At 35.6% G+C, this 13,538-nt stretch overlaps 2 protein-coding genes across 2 annotated transcripts; both read right to left on the bottom strand.

The window, feature by feature from the left end:
* On the bottom strand, positions 1-1,008 carry LOC142837629 (olfactory receptor 14A2-like). The gene has a single exon (XM_075952816.1). It carries the CDS (start codon positions 1,006-1,008, stop codon positions 1-3), a length of 1,008 nt encoding a protein of 335 aa, XP_075808931.1.
* A 5,527-nt stretch (positions 1,009-6,535) lies between these two features.
* Positions 6,536-7,543, bottom strand: LOC142837464 (olfactory receptor 14A2-like). Its single transcript, XM_075952547.1, has one exon. The coding sequence runs from the start codon at positions 7,541-7,543 to the stop codon at positions 6,536-6,538; it is 1,008 nt and encodes a 335-aa protein (XP_075808662.1).
* Positions 7,544-13,538: the final 5,995 nt, after the last annotated feature.

Below are 13,538 nucleotides of genomic sequence, written 5' to 3'. Positions count from 1 at the left end.
TCAAAAATTACAAATCTTGCTTTCATCTTGCAAGGCACTATACCACTGGCAGATATGTTGAAGTGTTAAATGAAGTGAACCCCTGTGGCAGAGATTTTGCTGTAACCTCCTCAGAGCACACTTGACATCATTGTTCCTCAGACTGTAGATCAAAGGATTGAGGGCTGGAGGTAACAGAGTGTAGAGCACAGAAAAGATCTTATCTGCGATTGATGGTACATTTGAGGGAGCCTTAAAATAGACAAAGCAAGCAGTGGCAATGAAAACAGTGAACACAGTGAGGTGGGGGATGCATGTGGCAAATGCTTTGAACTGACCTTTATTAGTAGGAATCTTAAGAACAGTGGAGAAAATGTAAAAGTAAGAGATCACCACACAGGTAAAGCAAGACATGCCTAGAAACAGACCAATTCCAAGACTTGAATTAATGAGCACAAGTCTTTCAGAGCAGGAAATCCTTAGCAATGAGGGGACATCACAGAAAAACTGTGGGATCACATTGGAACCACAGAATGACATAGAAAATGTTCCCGCTGTATTTATGGCTCCAAAGAGTACCCCAGTAGCCCAGGAAATACCCACCATCAGCACACATATACCACCATTCATGATGGTATCATAGTGCAGGGGACTGCAAATGGCCACATAGCGGTCATAGGACATGGCAGTCAGGATAAATACTTCTCCTCCTGTGAAGGAACTCAATAAGAATACCTGAACCGCACAACCAAGAATGGAAATAAAATTGTTGTGTATTAGACTATTTACAACTAAATTTGGGATGGTAACTGACACAAAGAAGACATCCAGCAGGGACAAATTCTTCAGGAAGAAGTACATGGGTGTTTGAAGCTGCAGGTCAAGGGAGATGAGGGTGATGATGACCAGGTTACTTACTAGGGCTCCCATGTACATCACTAGGAAGAACACTCCACATAAAGTCTGTAGCTCCTGGACGTCAGAGATCCCCATAAAGAAGAATCCGGTTATTGCAGTGACATTAGCCATACTAGCTTCTTTTCAGGGCCTGTCACCATGAAAGAAATAATGAATAATTACTGGGGCTGCTATAAGTAATAACATTTATGTACAGATATGCTCAGAGAAAAATATCCAGGAAACTACGTAGAAGGTACACATATTTCCCCCCAAAAATCTCATTTCATTCCAACTTCCCCTCATATCCTTACTTTCTGTCTCTCTTTAATTCATATTCCTTGTATTTTTGTGTTTCTATTTTCATCTTTCTGTCTTCCCTCACTCTCTTCTCTCTGACTTTCCTCATTTTTATCTCCCCTTTCCATTATTTCTATCTCTCCCTTCTCTATAATCATCATTGGTACATCCTTAAGGTTCTATATATGCAGACTTAGTTTTTTAAGATTCAGGTATAGAATCTTCAGTCTTCTGAGTAGCAAAACCAATATTTGACATAAATAATTCTCACCACTTTAAGTTTATTGCCATAATTAGTTTAGGCAAAAATTTCCATGGCAATAGAAAGGTCTTGTTTCCCTTTGAGTAGTATTATATTATTCTTTTATAGATACTGAGTTTGCCAGTAGGTTTTAAGAAAGATTTTGGATGTTTGAACAATAACATCTTGTTAATTATATATCTAAAAATTACCTCAGTAGTATAATTGCATATGCATTAAAACATAATATTACTCCTTATAATATGCAATTACTATGTATCAATTTAATAAACAAAAGAAAAATGCAGAAAAATAAAACACATAAAGGGTAAAAATAGAATAATGTGTTTTTTTAAATCCTCTAGACACAAACTTGCATTTGTACTAGATGGCTATAGTTTGGACAGTAAAATTTTGACTAATTTAATGAATATTTCTGACAACTCCTTCCTAACAGTTTTAATTAAAAAATATTAATGAAATGAAATCCATATTTCATGCTGCTTTACTTAAAATCACTTCAAATGTCTAATGGAAATCTAAGGGTAAGATAGATGTGGCATCTATCCCATAATTTACCTTTCATTTGATTGTCTTAAACTTTAAGAGAAACTTATGCTCTACTCTGAGGACAGGCAATGTGTCTACCTTTGGATAGTAATGCTGTCCCTTAAAGGCAGAAGAAAAGATCGAATAACTAACGTATTCCCAATGTATCAACAATTATCTTTTACATCATCTATAAATGACCAGCAAGGAGCCCTTAACCCTTTCCCTAAACCTGTCTTTAACAGTGGAGTATTGTAGGTAGTTTTATAGGCACTGATGAGGCTGACCCTCTAAAAAGGGAGTCATAAACCAACTGGAAAGAAACCTCAAATCTTCCAAATAAAACTCATGGCATCTATACAGTCTGCAAAGCAAATAAAGGTTTCTCATCCTAACATTTATCTTTCGATTAAACAGTTATTGCCTCTCTAAGAAAAGCCCACTATAATTTTATGGTCACTGTTGAGACACTGTGCAATCAGACCGAGATAAGACTCTCCCAGTCTACAGTCTGACCTGGAAGTTATTACTCACTTCCCTGTTTAACCTTGAAATTCTTGTTGGTGCATTGAAAAATAAGGCTGTCCAGTGCACTGATATTTTCTATATCACTGTCCTAATTTCACTATCGTGTTTAATGTTTGCTTTCTGTGGAGGTCACTTATTCCTAATGCACTGTTATTTCCAAAAGCTAGGATCCCTATAGCATAGGAATCCATTTAAGAAACTCCAACTTAATATTGCCTCATTTCCTTGAGTATTTCTCTTTATAATGTCATGTTTCTTGAAATTCACTTTTGAATATTATCTAGTATGTCTTGACACAGGTCAAGTTCTTTATGTTCAAATAATATTTAAACAATAGGTTAGATTTATTTAGAAATTCTATTTTTTATTTAAAAACCAGAAGACAAATAACTCTTTGTGTGTACGAGTGTATTTGCACTTGTCCGTTTCCTGATTATGTGACTGAGATTAATATATAGTATATGCAGACATTTTATTCTTCACCCTACAAGGCAAAGATAAGCATATAAGAGCAAGCACAAATATTTTTCTAAACACCAAAAAGGCTTCAGTCCTCAGATGGCATGATTTACTGCAAAAAGTGATTATGATTTATTCATTAATCAGAGAACATAAACTAAAGGGATTTTCACCAATGTGCACAGGATAAGTGTACAGGACAAAGTATCCAAAAGATGACACTTAGGAAAACATATTTCTAATAAAACATAACATCATTCCTGTTAGGAGTATTTACTGAAAAACTGTCTGTGCACAGACAAAAGGTGTGGTGGAGATGTGAGATCCTGGACACTTGCCAGGCTCTTACAATCCTCAGGCTGGGGAAACACAGGAAGAAGACAAATAAGAGATATACATGCGAATAAATCACTACTAATTACATTGATATTAATATGTTTCCCAATTTCTTTCATATCCGTAACATTTTAAAATGTTGTTTTAGAGAGCCTATTTTAACATTTTACCAGAGAAAATTTGAAATGTGTACCTGACAAAAATTCAGATTCTTCACATTCCTACAAAAGAGCTACTCTTTCAATTTTCCAGCAGGTCAGCCTGAGCATGTGAAATAGTTTACATCTTCAAGAGATCGTGTTAGTATTGGATCACCTTAAAGTAAAATAGAAAATGCAGCTCTCTTTGGTAAGTTCTGAAGTCATATAATATTCTGCTGTCTTTAAGGTTGTTATAAAACTCAAAGTTCTGAGTTGAAGTGTCTTCATTTCTCATCCTGAGGAAGCAAATATTAACAACATGGAAAATATTTCACCTTCTTATAAACTTTGCTCCGGATTCATTTAAGTCCATACACAATGAGCATATTCCTCGCAGACCTCTCACTGTCACTTGGTTACTTCCTACTAGTCCCAGAAGGCAAATCTTTCTGGATAGCCTTATTAAGAACCCATGTCTTATGTCAATTAGTGTTGTAAAAAAAATGTTGTTTTAAAACTTTGATTTATCTGGTCGTGAAAATATACTGGAATAAGTAAAAAATACATGATCATATTTTCTTCAAAATTAAATAAAAAATGTATTTGCTTAGCTGCCCAGTGCATATAGTTGGAGACAATGTTAGAAGTGAAAAAATGAGTTATTCATTAAAGGTTGAAGATAACCACTAGAAGGAAATTTCCAAATTTCTATCTCATGCATATCATGAGATGAATCTGGTTACTGAAGTGAAACTGAAATGCTCCATTTATAGTGCCTGGACTTTATCAGGGTATATATTATCAATGTCTCAAATAATAACATTAGTGTACAGAAATGCTCAATAGAAAATGTGTCAATTGGCTGCCTAAAGAATAAAACAATACATTTTTGCATACAGGGTCATTTCTTTCTCTTTACCATACACATTATTCCCTACTCACTCTTTCTTCTATAGCTTTTCTGAATATATCTCTGCCCCTTTTCCTCCTCTCTTGCTCTCTCACTTCTGACTTTCCTCCTTTCCTATTCTCTCTCTCAGTTTTATTTCCATTCCTCTTTTATTTTTAATACATTTTGATAACGAGTTTAGGAATAAATTTTCATGGTTTGAGTTTGGGCTTCTGTCCATTTATGTATCAATGAATTATCCTTTCATAAATGTTGACTATACTTGGGTTAACTTTAGAAAGATTAAAAGCAATTTTGAATGTTTGAACTCAAAATTCGCCTCAAAGTGATCATTACTAATTTATATATATACCAAATTATCACATTACCACCATATCATGCACAATTACCTTGCATCAAAGTGCATAAACAAATAAATGAGATGAAGAAAAATAAAATACAAAAAATATAAAAATAAAATATAGGAATTTCATTTCATTCTGTAGCCTAAACCTAGCCTCTGTGTAAGATGGTTATGTGTCTGGGCCACAGAAGATTGTCATTTTAACTCTATCTTAATGGACTTCTCCCTCTCTCTCTTTTAATCAAGAAATCAGAAGAGATCTATAACAAACATTTAAGGACTCCTTTGCCTAAAATGAGGGGGCATTACAGAAAAATTGTTGAATCACACGGGATAAACAGAAATGCAATGAAAATGTGCCAGCTCTTTAAATGGCTCCAAAAATCACCCTGGTAGCTCAGGACACATCCACCATCGGCACACACATATCATCACCCTGATGGGATCATATTCAGGGGAAAACAGTTGGTAAAAAGAGGTCACAGAACATGATGCCTTAAATAATCTTGATCAATAATGAAAGTCAGTTATTTGAAAAGCAAAATTAGCAGTGATAAACTTCCATAGTTTTGTTATAAGGTACGGATCCTAATCGATTTTTAAAAGTGATGCAGAATTTTTCTTTTAGCTATATTCTTCAAAAACAGTTTTACCTTCTGCAAATACTAAGAATTTCTGGCAAGACACTTCCTATTCCCTGAAGGACAGCCTTCTACAAGGATGTTCCAAAATGGACAAAATTTTTAAATGCCTTATAATTCCTTATGGTAATTCCCTTAGGTCAACACATCTCCCAACCATGATCAAAAAAGTTTCAGTTTAAAGCAGATGTTGATTATCACAGATGAATAAAAGAGAATGAAGTTAAGAAAATAAGTGTCTACAGAATATTCAGCCCTAAAGGAATTATATAAACTTCATCCTCAGGTCTTGAGATTCAGAATTAATTGCGTAAAGGGTATGGAAAATGTATAGAAGACTGATTAGGTGGATTACTATGAGGAAAATTTTTCTCAACACAAAAATGATGCTATCCATATAACTCAAACAGCTTGTGCAGCTCTTAACAACTTGTAAAGTATGAAAGACCAAATTTCAGCATGAAAGGGGGAATAGAATACAAAATCTTACCCTATCAGAAGAGATGTTAAAATTTACAGATGCCAGGAGTTTAAAAGTTAGGTTCTCTACAAATGTAGGCTCTGGTATGTAAACCAATATCAAGTGTTATATTACACATACAAGAAATTTGGGGCAGTACAAATTGGTCTTGAAGTATTGTGTCATAGATCTGGGAGACATTGGGCCATGAATATGATCAAAAACATTGGAAAAACTCAAAATTCTCTAAAAAAATGGAAAGGCAGTAAATAAATGTAAAGTAAATGTAGACTTGCTTAGCTGCACTTTATAAACTACTTTGAGTAAGGCATTTAAATGAATAAAACTTATGATTTTTATGTGTGTTGTCCATGGTATTGTCACAGCAAATTAAATATTTTAATACTCATTTCAGCTGTTATATATTAACAGTCTCTGTTCTTATAATCTATAATACTTTTCCTTGGTTGCATCTTCTGATCCTACTGTTTACAGGTCTTTTCTATTAAAGTGATATTTTAAATTCCAATACGTCTATTAAATTGTCTTGTTTAAATATTCTAATTTCCTTATAAATTTGTATGATTCCTGAAAAAATATTTCCAACTTTAGCACACAAGAGCAGAAACTGGTACCATGAATTCATATGTTAGAATCATATAATCTAATTTCTGAACTTAGATCATATCATCCTTATTCTAAGTGTTTATTTAGTCATGGTAAAATGTGTTTCTACAATTTTCTTTCCTATGTCAAAAACTACAAAACTTTCTAGAAACTTGTGAGACACTATAGCACTGACAGATATTTTGAAGTATTAAATGAAGAGAATATCTTGCACAAAGATTTTGCTGTAACCTCCTCAGAGCACACTTGACATCGTTGTTCCTCAGACTGTAGATCAAAGGATTGAGCGCTGGAGGTAACAGAGTGTAGAGCACAGCAAAAAGCCTGTCTGTGATCGAAGGTGCTATCGACGGTGGCTTCAGATAGACAAAGCAAGCAGTAGCAACGAAAACAGTGAACACAGTGAGGTGGGGGATGCATGTGGCAAATGCTTTGGACTGCCCTTTAGTAGTAGGAATCTTAAGCACAGCAGAGAAAATGTAAAAGTAAGAGATCACCACACAGGTAAAACAACACATGCCTAGAAACAGACCAATTCCAAGACCTGTATAAATGAGCAGTAGTCTTTCAGAACAGGAAATCCTTAGCAATGAGGGGACATCACAGAAAAACTGTGGAATCACATTGGAACCACAAAAAGGCCCGGAAAATGTGCCAGCTGTATATAAAGCTCCAAAGAATACCCCAGTTGACCAAGAAACACCCACCATCAGCACAAGGGTACCACCATTCATGATGGCATCATAGTGCAGGGGACTGCAAATGGCAACATAGCGGTCATAAGACATGGCAGTGAGAATAAATACTTCTCCACCTGTGAAAGAACTCAATAAAAATACCTGAACCGCACAACCAGGAATGGATATAAAATTGTTGTGTATTAGACTATTTACAACTAAATTTGGGATGGTAACTGACACAAAGAAGACATCCAACAAGGACAAATTCTTCAGGAAGAAGTACATGGGTGTTTGAAGCTGCAGGTCAAGGGAGATGAGAGTGATGATGATCAGGTTACTTATTAGGGCTGCAATGTACATCACTAGGAAGAACACTCCACATAAAGTCTGTAGTTCCTGGACGTCAGAGATCCCCATAAAGATGAATCCAGTTATTGCAGTGACATTGGCCATACTAGACTCCATTCAGACCCTGTCACCATGGAAGAAAACAATGAATAAGTACTACAAGTGCTGTAAGTAATGACAATGATGTACAGATAAGCTCAAAGCAAAAGAATTCAAGAAATTACAAATACGATGCAGATACATTTCCAAAAATTCTTGCTTCATACCCCTTATCATCAAGCGTTGCCTCATTCTCTCCCTACTTTCTATTCTTGGTGTTTGTGTGTATGTGTATCTCCATGTTCCTCACCACCCACACTCTCTTCTCTCTTACTTTCCTCACTTTAATCCTCCTGTTCTTTTCTCTCTCAGTCTTTATTTCTGTCTCCCTCACACACTCTCTCTGCTTAGATTTAGATTGTCATTAGTGATCTACATATGCAAACTAGGTTTTCTATGATTCAGCCACAAAGCCGAAGACTTCTCAATACCATAAACATCATTTGATATAAATTAATCTTATTACTTTAACTCTATGATCATAATTAGTTTAGGAGAAAGTTTCCATGGCATCGGGAAGGTCTTCTTTTCTTTTTCTTTTTTTCGAGACAGGGTTTCTCTGTAGCTTTGGTGCCTGTCCCAGAACTAGCTCATGTAAACCCGGCTGGCCTCGAACTCCCAGAGATCTGCCTGCCTCTGCCTCCCCAGTGCTGGGATTAAAGGCGAGCACCACCACTTCTTTTCTTTTAAGTATTAGTAGAGTATTCTTCTCTGACTATTGAGTCTATCAGTAGGCTGTAAGAAAAATTTTTAATGTTTAACTACAGAGTCATGATAGATAGTTTTAAATAAAAACCAAAAATTACCTCAGTATGATAACTATACATGTATCAAAAGAGATCATATTTCTACATATAGTATTAAACTACTATGCATTGATATGCAAATAAAAGAAAGTTGCAGAAAATAAAATACATAACAGATAAAAATTCATTAAATTTTTCTTGTACAATAGAAAATTGTTGGTAAATGTCTCATTGATACCATTGACTCTATAGAAGGAGTAATAATCAAACTGGAAAGAAATATCAAATCTTCCAAATAAAACATCTGTTATATATACAGACTGCAAATCAAATAAAGAATGTTCATCAAGACATTTCCCTTTAAACACGGATTGCCTCTCTAAGCAGAGTCGACTGTAATTATCCAGCCCTGTTGAGACGCTGAATGATCAGACTAAGATAGGAATCAACCTGACCACAGCCTAACCCAGTACTTAATACACACTTTCCCTGTTTGATCGTGGTGTTCCTGTCACTACTTCAGAAGATAAGGCTATCCAATACAGTTATATTTCCTAAATCCTTGTCCTAACTTTTACAATTTTGTTTACTGTTTGATTTCTATGGAGATCAGATATTGCTAATGTGCTGTAACTTTTAAAAGCAAAGATGCCTATAGCATTGAAATCCATTTAAAAATTCCAAAACAATATTCCCTCATTTCTTGAGTATTTTTCTTTATGACTTCTTACTACTTGAAATTCACTTTTGAACCTTACCTGCTATTCCTGATTCGAATAAAGCACTGTATGTTTAAAATGCACTTATTTGGTTACTCAATTCTAAACCATTTAGATAACTATTCTTTATTAAAAAACCAGCAACCAATCTGTCTCTCTTTTCCTCAGTTATGTGTGTATGTTTGTCCATGTCTGTTCCATGACTTAATGATAAAACAAATATGGACTATATAGCATTATTTCTCTAGTTGGTGAGCCAAAGATGTACCAAGTATGTACAAGAATCTGCAAATATTTTTCCTAAACAACAAATGTTCCATAATCTTTAGTTGGCACGATTTGTTGCAATCAATGATCATAATTTAGTCATTAGTCATCTTGCTGCTTAAATTAAGGAATCTTTACCAACGTGCACAGGATTATTATACAGGCTAAAATTTTTAATAATGGCACACCAAATCCAAGAACACATTAGAAAAATTATCCATTATGATCAAGTAGGCTTCATCCCAGAGATGCAGGGCTGGTTCAACATACGCAAATCTATCAATGTAATCCACCATATAAATAAACTGAAAGAAAAAAACCATATGATCATTTCATTAGATGCTGAAAAAGCATTTGACAAAATTCAACACCCCTTTATGATAAAAGTCTTGGAGAGATTAGGGATACAAGGGTTATACCTAAATATAATAAAAGCTATTTACAGCAAGCCGTCAGCTAACATTAAATTAAATGGAGAAAAACTCAAAGCCATCCCACTAAAATCAGGAACACGACAAGGCTGTCCACTCTCTCCATACCTCTTCAATATAGTGCTTGAAGTTCTAGCAATAGCAATAAGACAACATAAAGGGATCAAGGGGATTCATATCGGAAAAGAAGAGGTTAAGCTCTCGTTATTTGCAGATGATATGATAGTATACATAAGCGACCCCAAAAACTCTACCAAAGAACTCCTACAGCTGATAAACACCTTTAGTAATGTGGCAGGATACAAGATCAACTCCAAAAAATCAGTGGCCTTCCTATACACTAAGGATAAGGAAACAGAGAGGGAAATTAGAGAAGCATCACCTTTCACGATAGCCACAAATAGCATAAAATATCTTGGGGTAACTCTGACCAAGGAAGTGAAAGATCTATTTGACAAGAACTTTAAGTCTTTGAAGAAAGAAATTGAAGAGGACACCAGAAAATGGAAAGATCTTCCTTGCTCCTGGATTGGGAGGATCAACATAGTAAAAATGGCAATTCTACCAAAAGCAATCTATAGATTCAATGCAATCCCCATCAAAATCCCATCAAAATTCTTCACAGATCAGGAGAAGACAATAATCAACTTTATATGGAAAAACAAAAAACCCAGGATAGCCAAAACAATCTTATACAACAAAGGAGCGTCTGGAGACATTACCATCCCTGACTTCAAACTCTACTACAGAGCTACAGTATTGAAAACAGCTTGGTATTGGCATAAAAACAGAGAAGTCGACCAATGGAATCGAATAGAAGACCCTGACATTAACCCACAAACCTATGAACACCTGATTTTCGATAAAGGAGCTAAAAGTATACAATGGAAAAAAGAGAGCATCTTCAACAAATTGTGCTGGCAAAACTGGATGTCAACCTGTAGAAGAATGAAAATAGATCCATATCTATCACCATGCACAAAACTCAAGTCCAAATGGATTAAAGATCTCAATATCAGTGTGAACACACTGAACCTGATAGAAGAGAAAGTGGGAAGTACTCTACAACACATGGGCACAGGAGACCACTTCTTATGTATAACCCCAGCAGCACAGACATTAAGGACCTCATTGAATAAATGGGACCTCCTGAGACTGAGAAGCTTCTGTAAAGCAAAGGACACTGTCGCTAAGACACAAATGCAACCCACTAACTGGGAGAAGATTTTTACCAATCCCGCAACTAACAAAGGTCTGATCTCCAAAATATATAAAGAACTCAAGAAACTAGACCGTAAAAGGCTAATCAACCCAATTATAAAATGGGGCAGAGAATTCTCAACAGAAGGACTTCAAATGGCCAAAAGACACTTAAGGTCATGCTCAACTTCCTTATTGATCAGGGAAATGCAAATCAAGACAACTTTAAGCTACCATCTTACACCTGTCAGAATGGCTAAAATAAAAAAACACCAATGATAGCCTTTGTTGGAGAGGTTGCGGAGAAAGGGGTACACTCATCCATTGCTGGTGGGAATGCAAACTTGTGCAACCACTCTGGAAAGCAGTGTTTCGGTTTCTCAGGAAATTCGGGATCAACTTACCCCTGGACCCAGCAATACCACTCTTGGGAATATACCCAAGAGAGGCCTTATCATACAACAAAAGTATATGCTCTACGATGTTCATAGCAGCATTGTTTGTGATAGCCAGAACCTGGAAACAACCTAGATGCCCTTCAATGGAAGAATGGATGAAGAAAGTAGGGAATTTATACATATTAGAGTACTACTCAGCAATAAAAAACAAGGACTTCTTGAATTTTGCATGCAGATGGATGGATGGCTTACCTCACTCACTATCCTGAGTGAGGTAAGCCAGACCCAAAAAGAGGAACATGGGATGTACTCACTCATATTTGGTTTCTAGCCATAAACCAAGGACATTGAGCTTATAATTAGTGATCCTAGAGAAGCTAAATAAGGAGAACCCAAAGAAAAACATATAGGCATCCTCCTGAATATTAACCTTCAGCAAGCGATGAAAGGAGACAGAGACAGAGACCCAAATTGGAGCACAGGACTAAAATACAGGACTAAAATCTCAAGGTCCAAATCAGGAGCAGAAGGAGAGAGAGCACGAGCAAGGAACTCAGGACCGCGAGGGGTGCACCCACACACTGAGACAATGGGGATGTTCTACTGGGAACTCACCAAGACCAGCTGGCCTGGGTCTAGAAAAGCCTGGGATAAAACCGGACTCTCTGAACATAGCGGACAATGAGGACTACTGACAACTCAAGAACAATGGCAATGGGTTTCTGATCCTACTGCATGCACTAGCTTTGTGGGAGCCTAGGCAGTTTGGATGCTCAACTTACTAGACCTGGATGGAGGTGGGGGTCCTTTGGACTTCCCACAGGACAGGGAACCCTGATTGCTTTTCGGGCTGGGGGGGGACTTAATTGGGGGAGGGGGAGGGAAATGGGAGGCGGTGTCGGGGAAGAGACAGAAATCTTTAATAAATAAATAAAAAAAGAAAAAGCATGCATAAAAATTTTTTTAACAATGGAACTTAAAAAAGCACATCTCTAATTAAATATAAGATGAATCCTGTTTTGAATACTTACAGAAAAGCTCTCTGTGTAGACAGGAAAAAAATGTGTGGCAGAGGCGTAATATTCTGGGTACTTGCCAGGCTATTGCATTTCTTAGACTAGAGAAATACAGAAAGAAAGCAAATATTAGATATAAAGGTAAACAAGTCTCTACTAAATTATCTTGCTTTTCATATATTTCCAAATTTCATCCATATCATAAAATCTTAGAAATTGTTTTAGAGAGCCTATTTTAACATTTTATCCATGAAAATTTGAAACTTGTATTTGACAAAAATTCAGATTCTTCACATCCTAGAAAAGACTTACTCTTTAGAATTTCCTGCAGGTCAGTTTGGGTTGGGAAATATTTTTACATATGCAAGAGCTCAAATTAATATTGAATCACCTCAAAGGAGAATTGTACATGCAGCTCTCTCTGGTTAGTTTTGAAAACACATCTTATTCTGTCTCTAAGACCGTTACAACTCTGAAAACTCGGAGTGAAACTGTCTTCATTTCTTATCCAGGAGAACCAAATATCAGCAAGAAGGAAAATATGTTACCTTTTATATACTTTGATGTAGATTCATTTGACACCATATATAATGAGCATTTCCCTAACAAAACCCTCACAGTCTCTTGGTTACTTCCTGGTAGTCCCTAAAGACAAATCTTTCTTGATAAACTTAATTTTAGCCCATGTCTTAAGACAATTAGTGTTGTAATAATTGCTGCTATTAAAAATGAGATATATCAGGTCCCAGGGAATACACTGGAATAGGTAAAAAAGAATAGTCATATTTTTCTCAGAATTAAATTTATGTATTTTCTTAACTTGACAGTGCATAAAGTAAGACAATGTTAGATTTATAAAAAAGAAGTTACTCATTGACGGTTGCTAATAATCACTAGAAAGATAATTGCAAATAAGTTTGTATGTCATAGATATCAGAGAATCCCAGAAAGATAAATCTGGTTACAGAAGTAACACTGACATACTACATTTCTCGTGTGTGAGACACTATCTGCATAAATATTATTAATATTCCAAATTAATTATTAGCATTAGTGTATAGAAATACTCAATAGAAAATGTGTCCATTCAATCATCTACCTAATATAAAAATATGATACAGTTTCACATAAACTGTTATTTCTCTCCTTCCCTTTCATAACATTCTACTCTCAATCTTCCTTCTGAATATTTTGTGATTAACTTTTTGTCCCTCTTTTCCCTTT

Source organism: Microtus pennsylvanicus, chromosome 18 (genome assembly GCF_037038515.1).
Source record: "Microtus pennsylvanicus isolate mMicPen1 chromosome 18, mMicPen1.hap1, whole genome shotgun sequence".
In the NCBI taxonomy this organism is placed as follows: domain Eukaryota; kingdom Metazoa; phylum Chordata; class Mammalia; order Rodentia; family Cricetidae; genus Microtus; species Microtus pennsylvanicus.
This window is presented reverse-complemented; position numbering and strand designations above follow the sequence as displayed.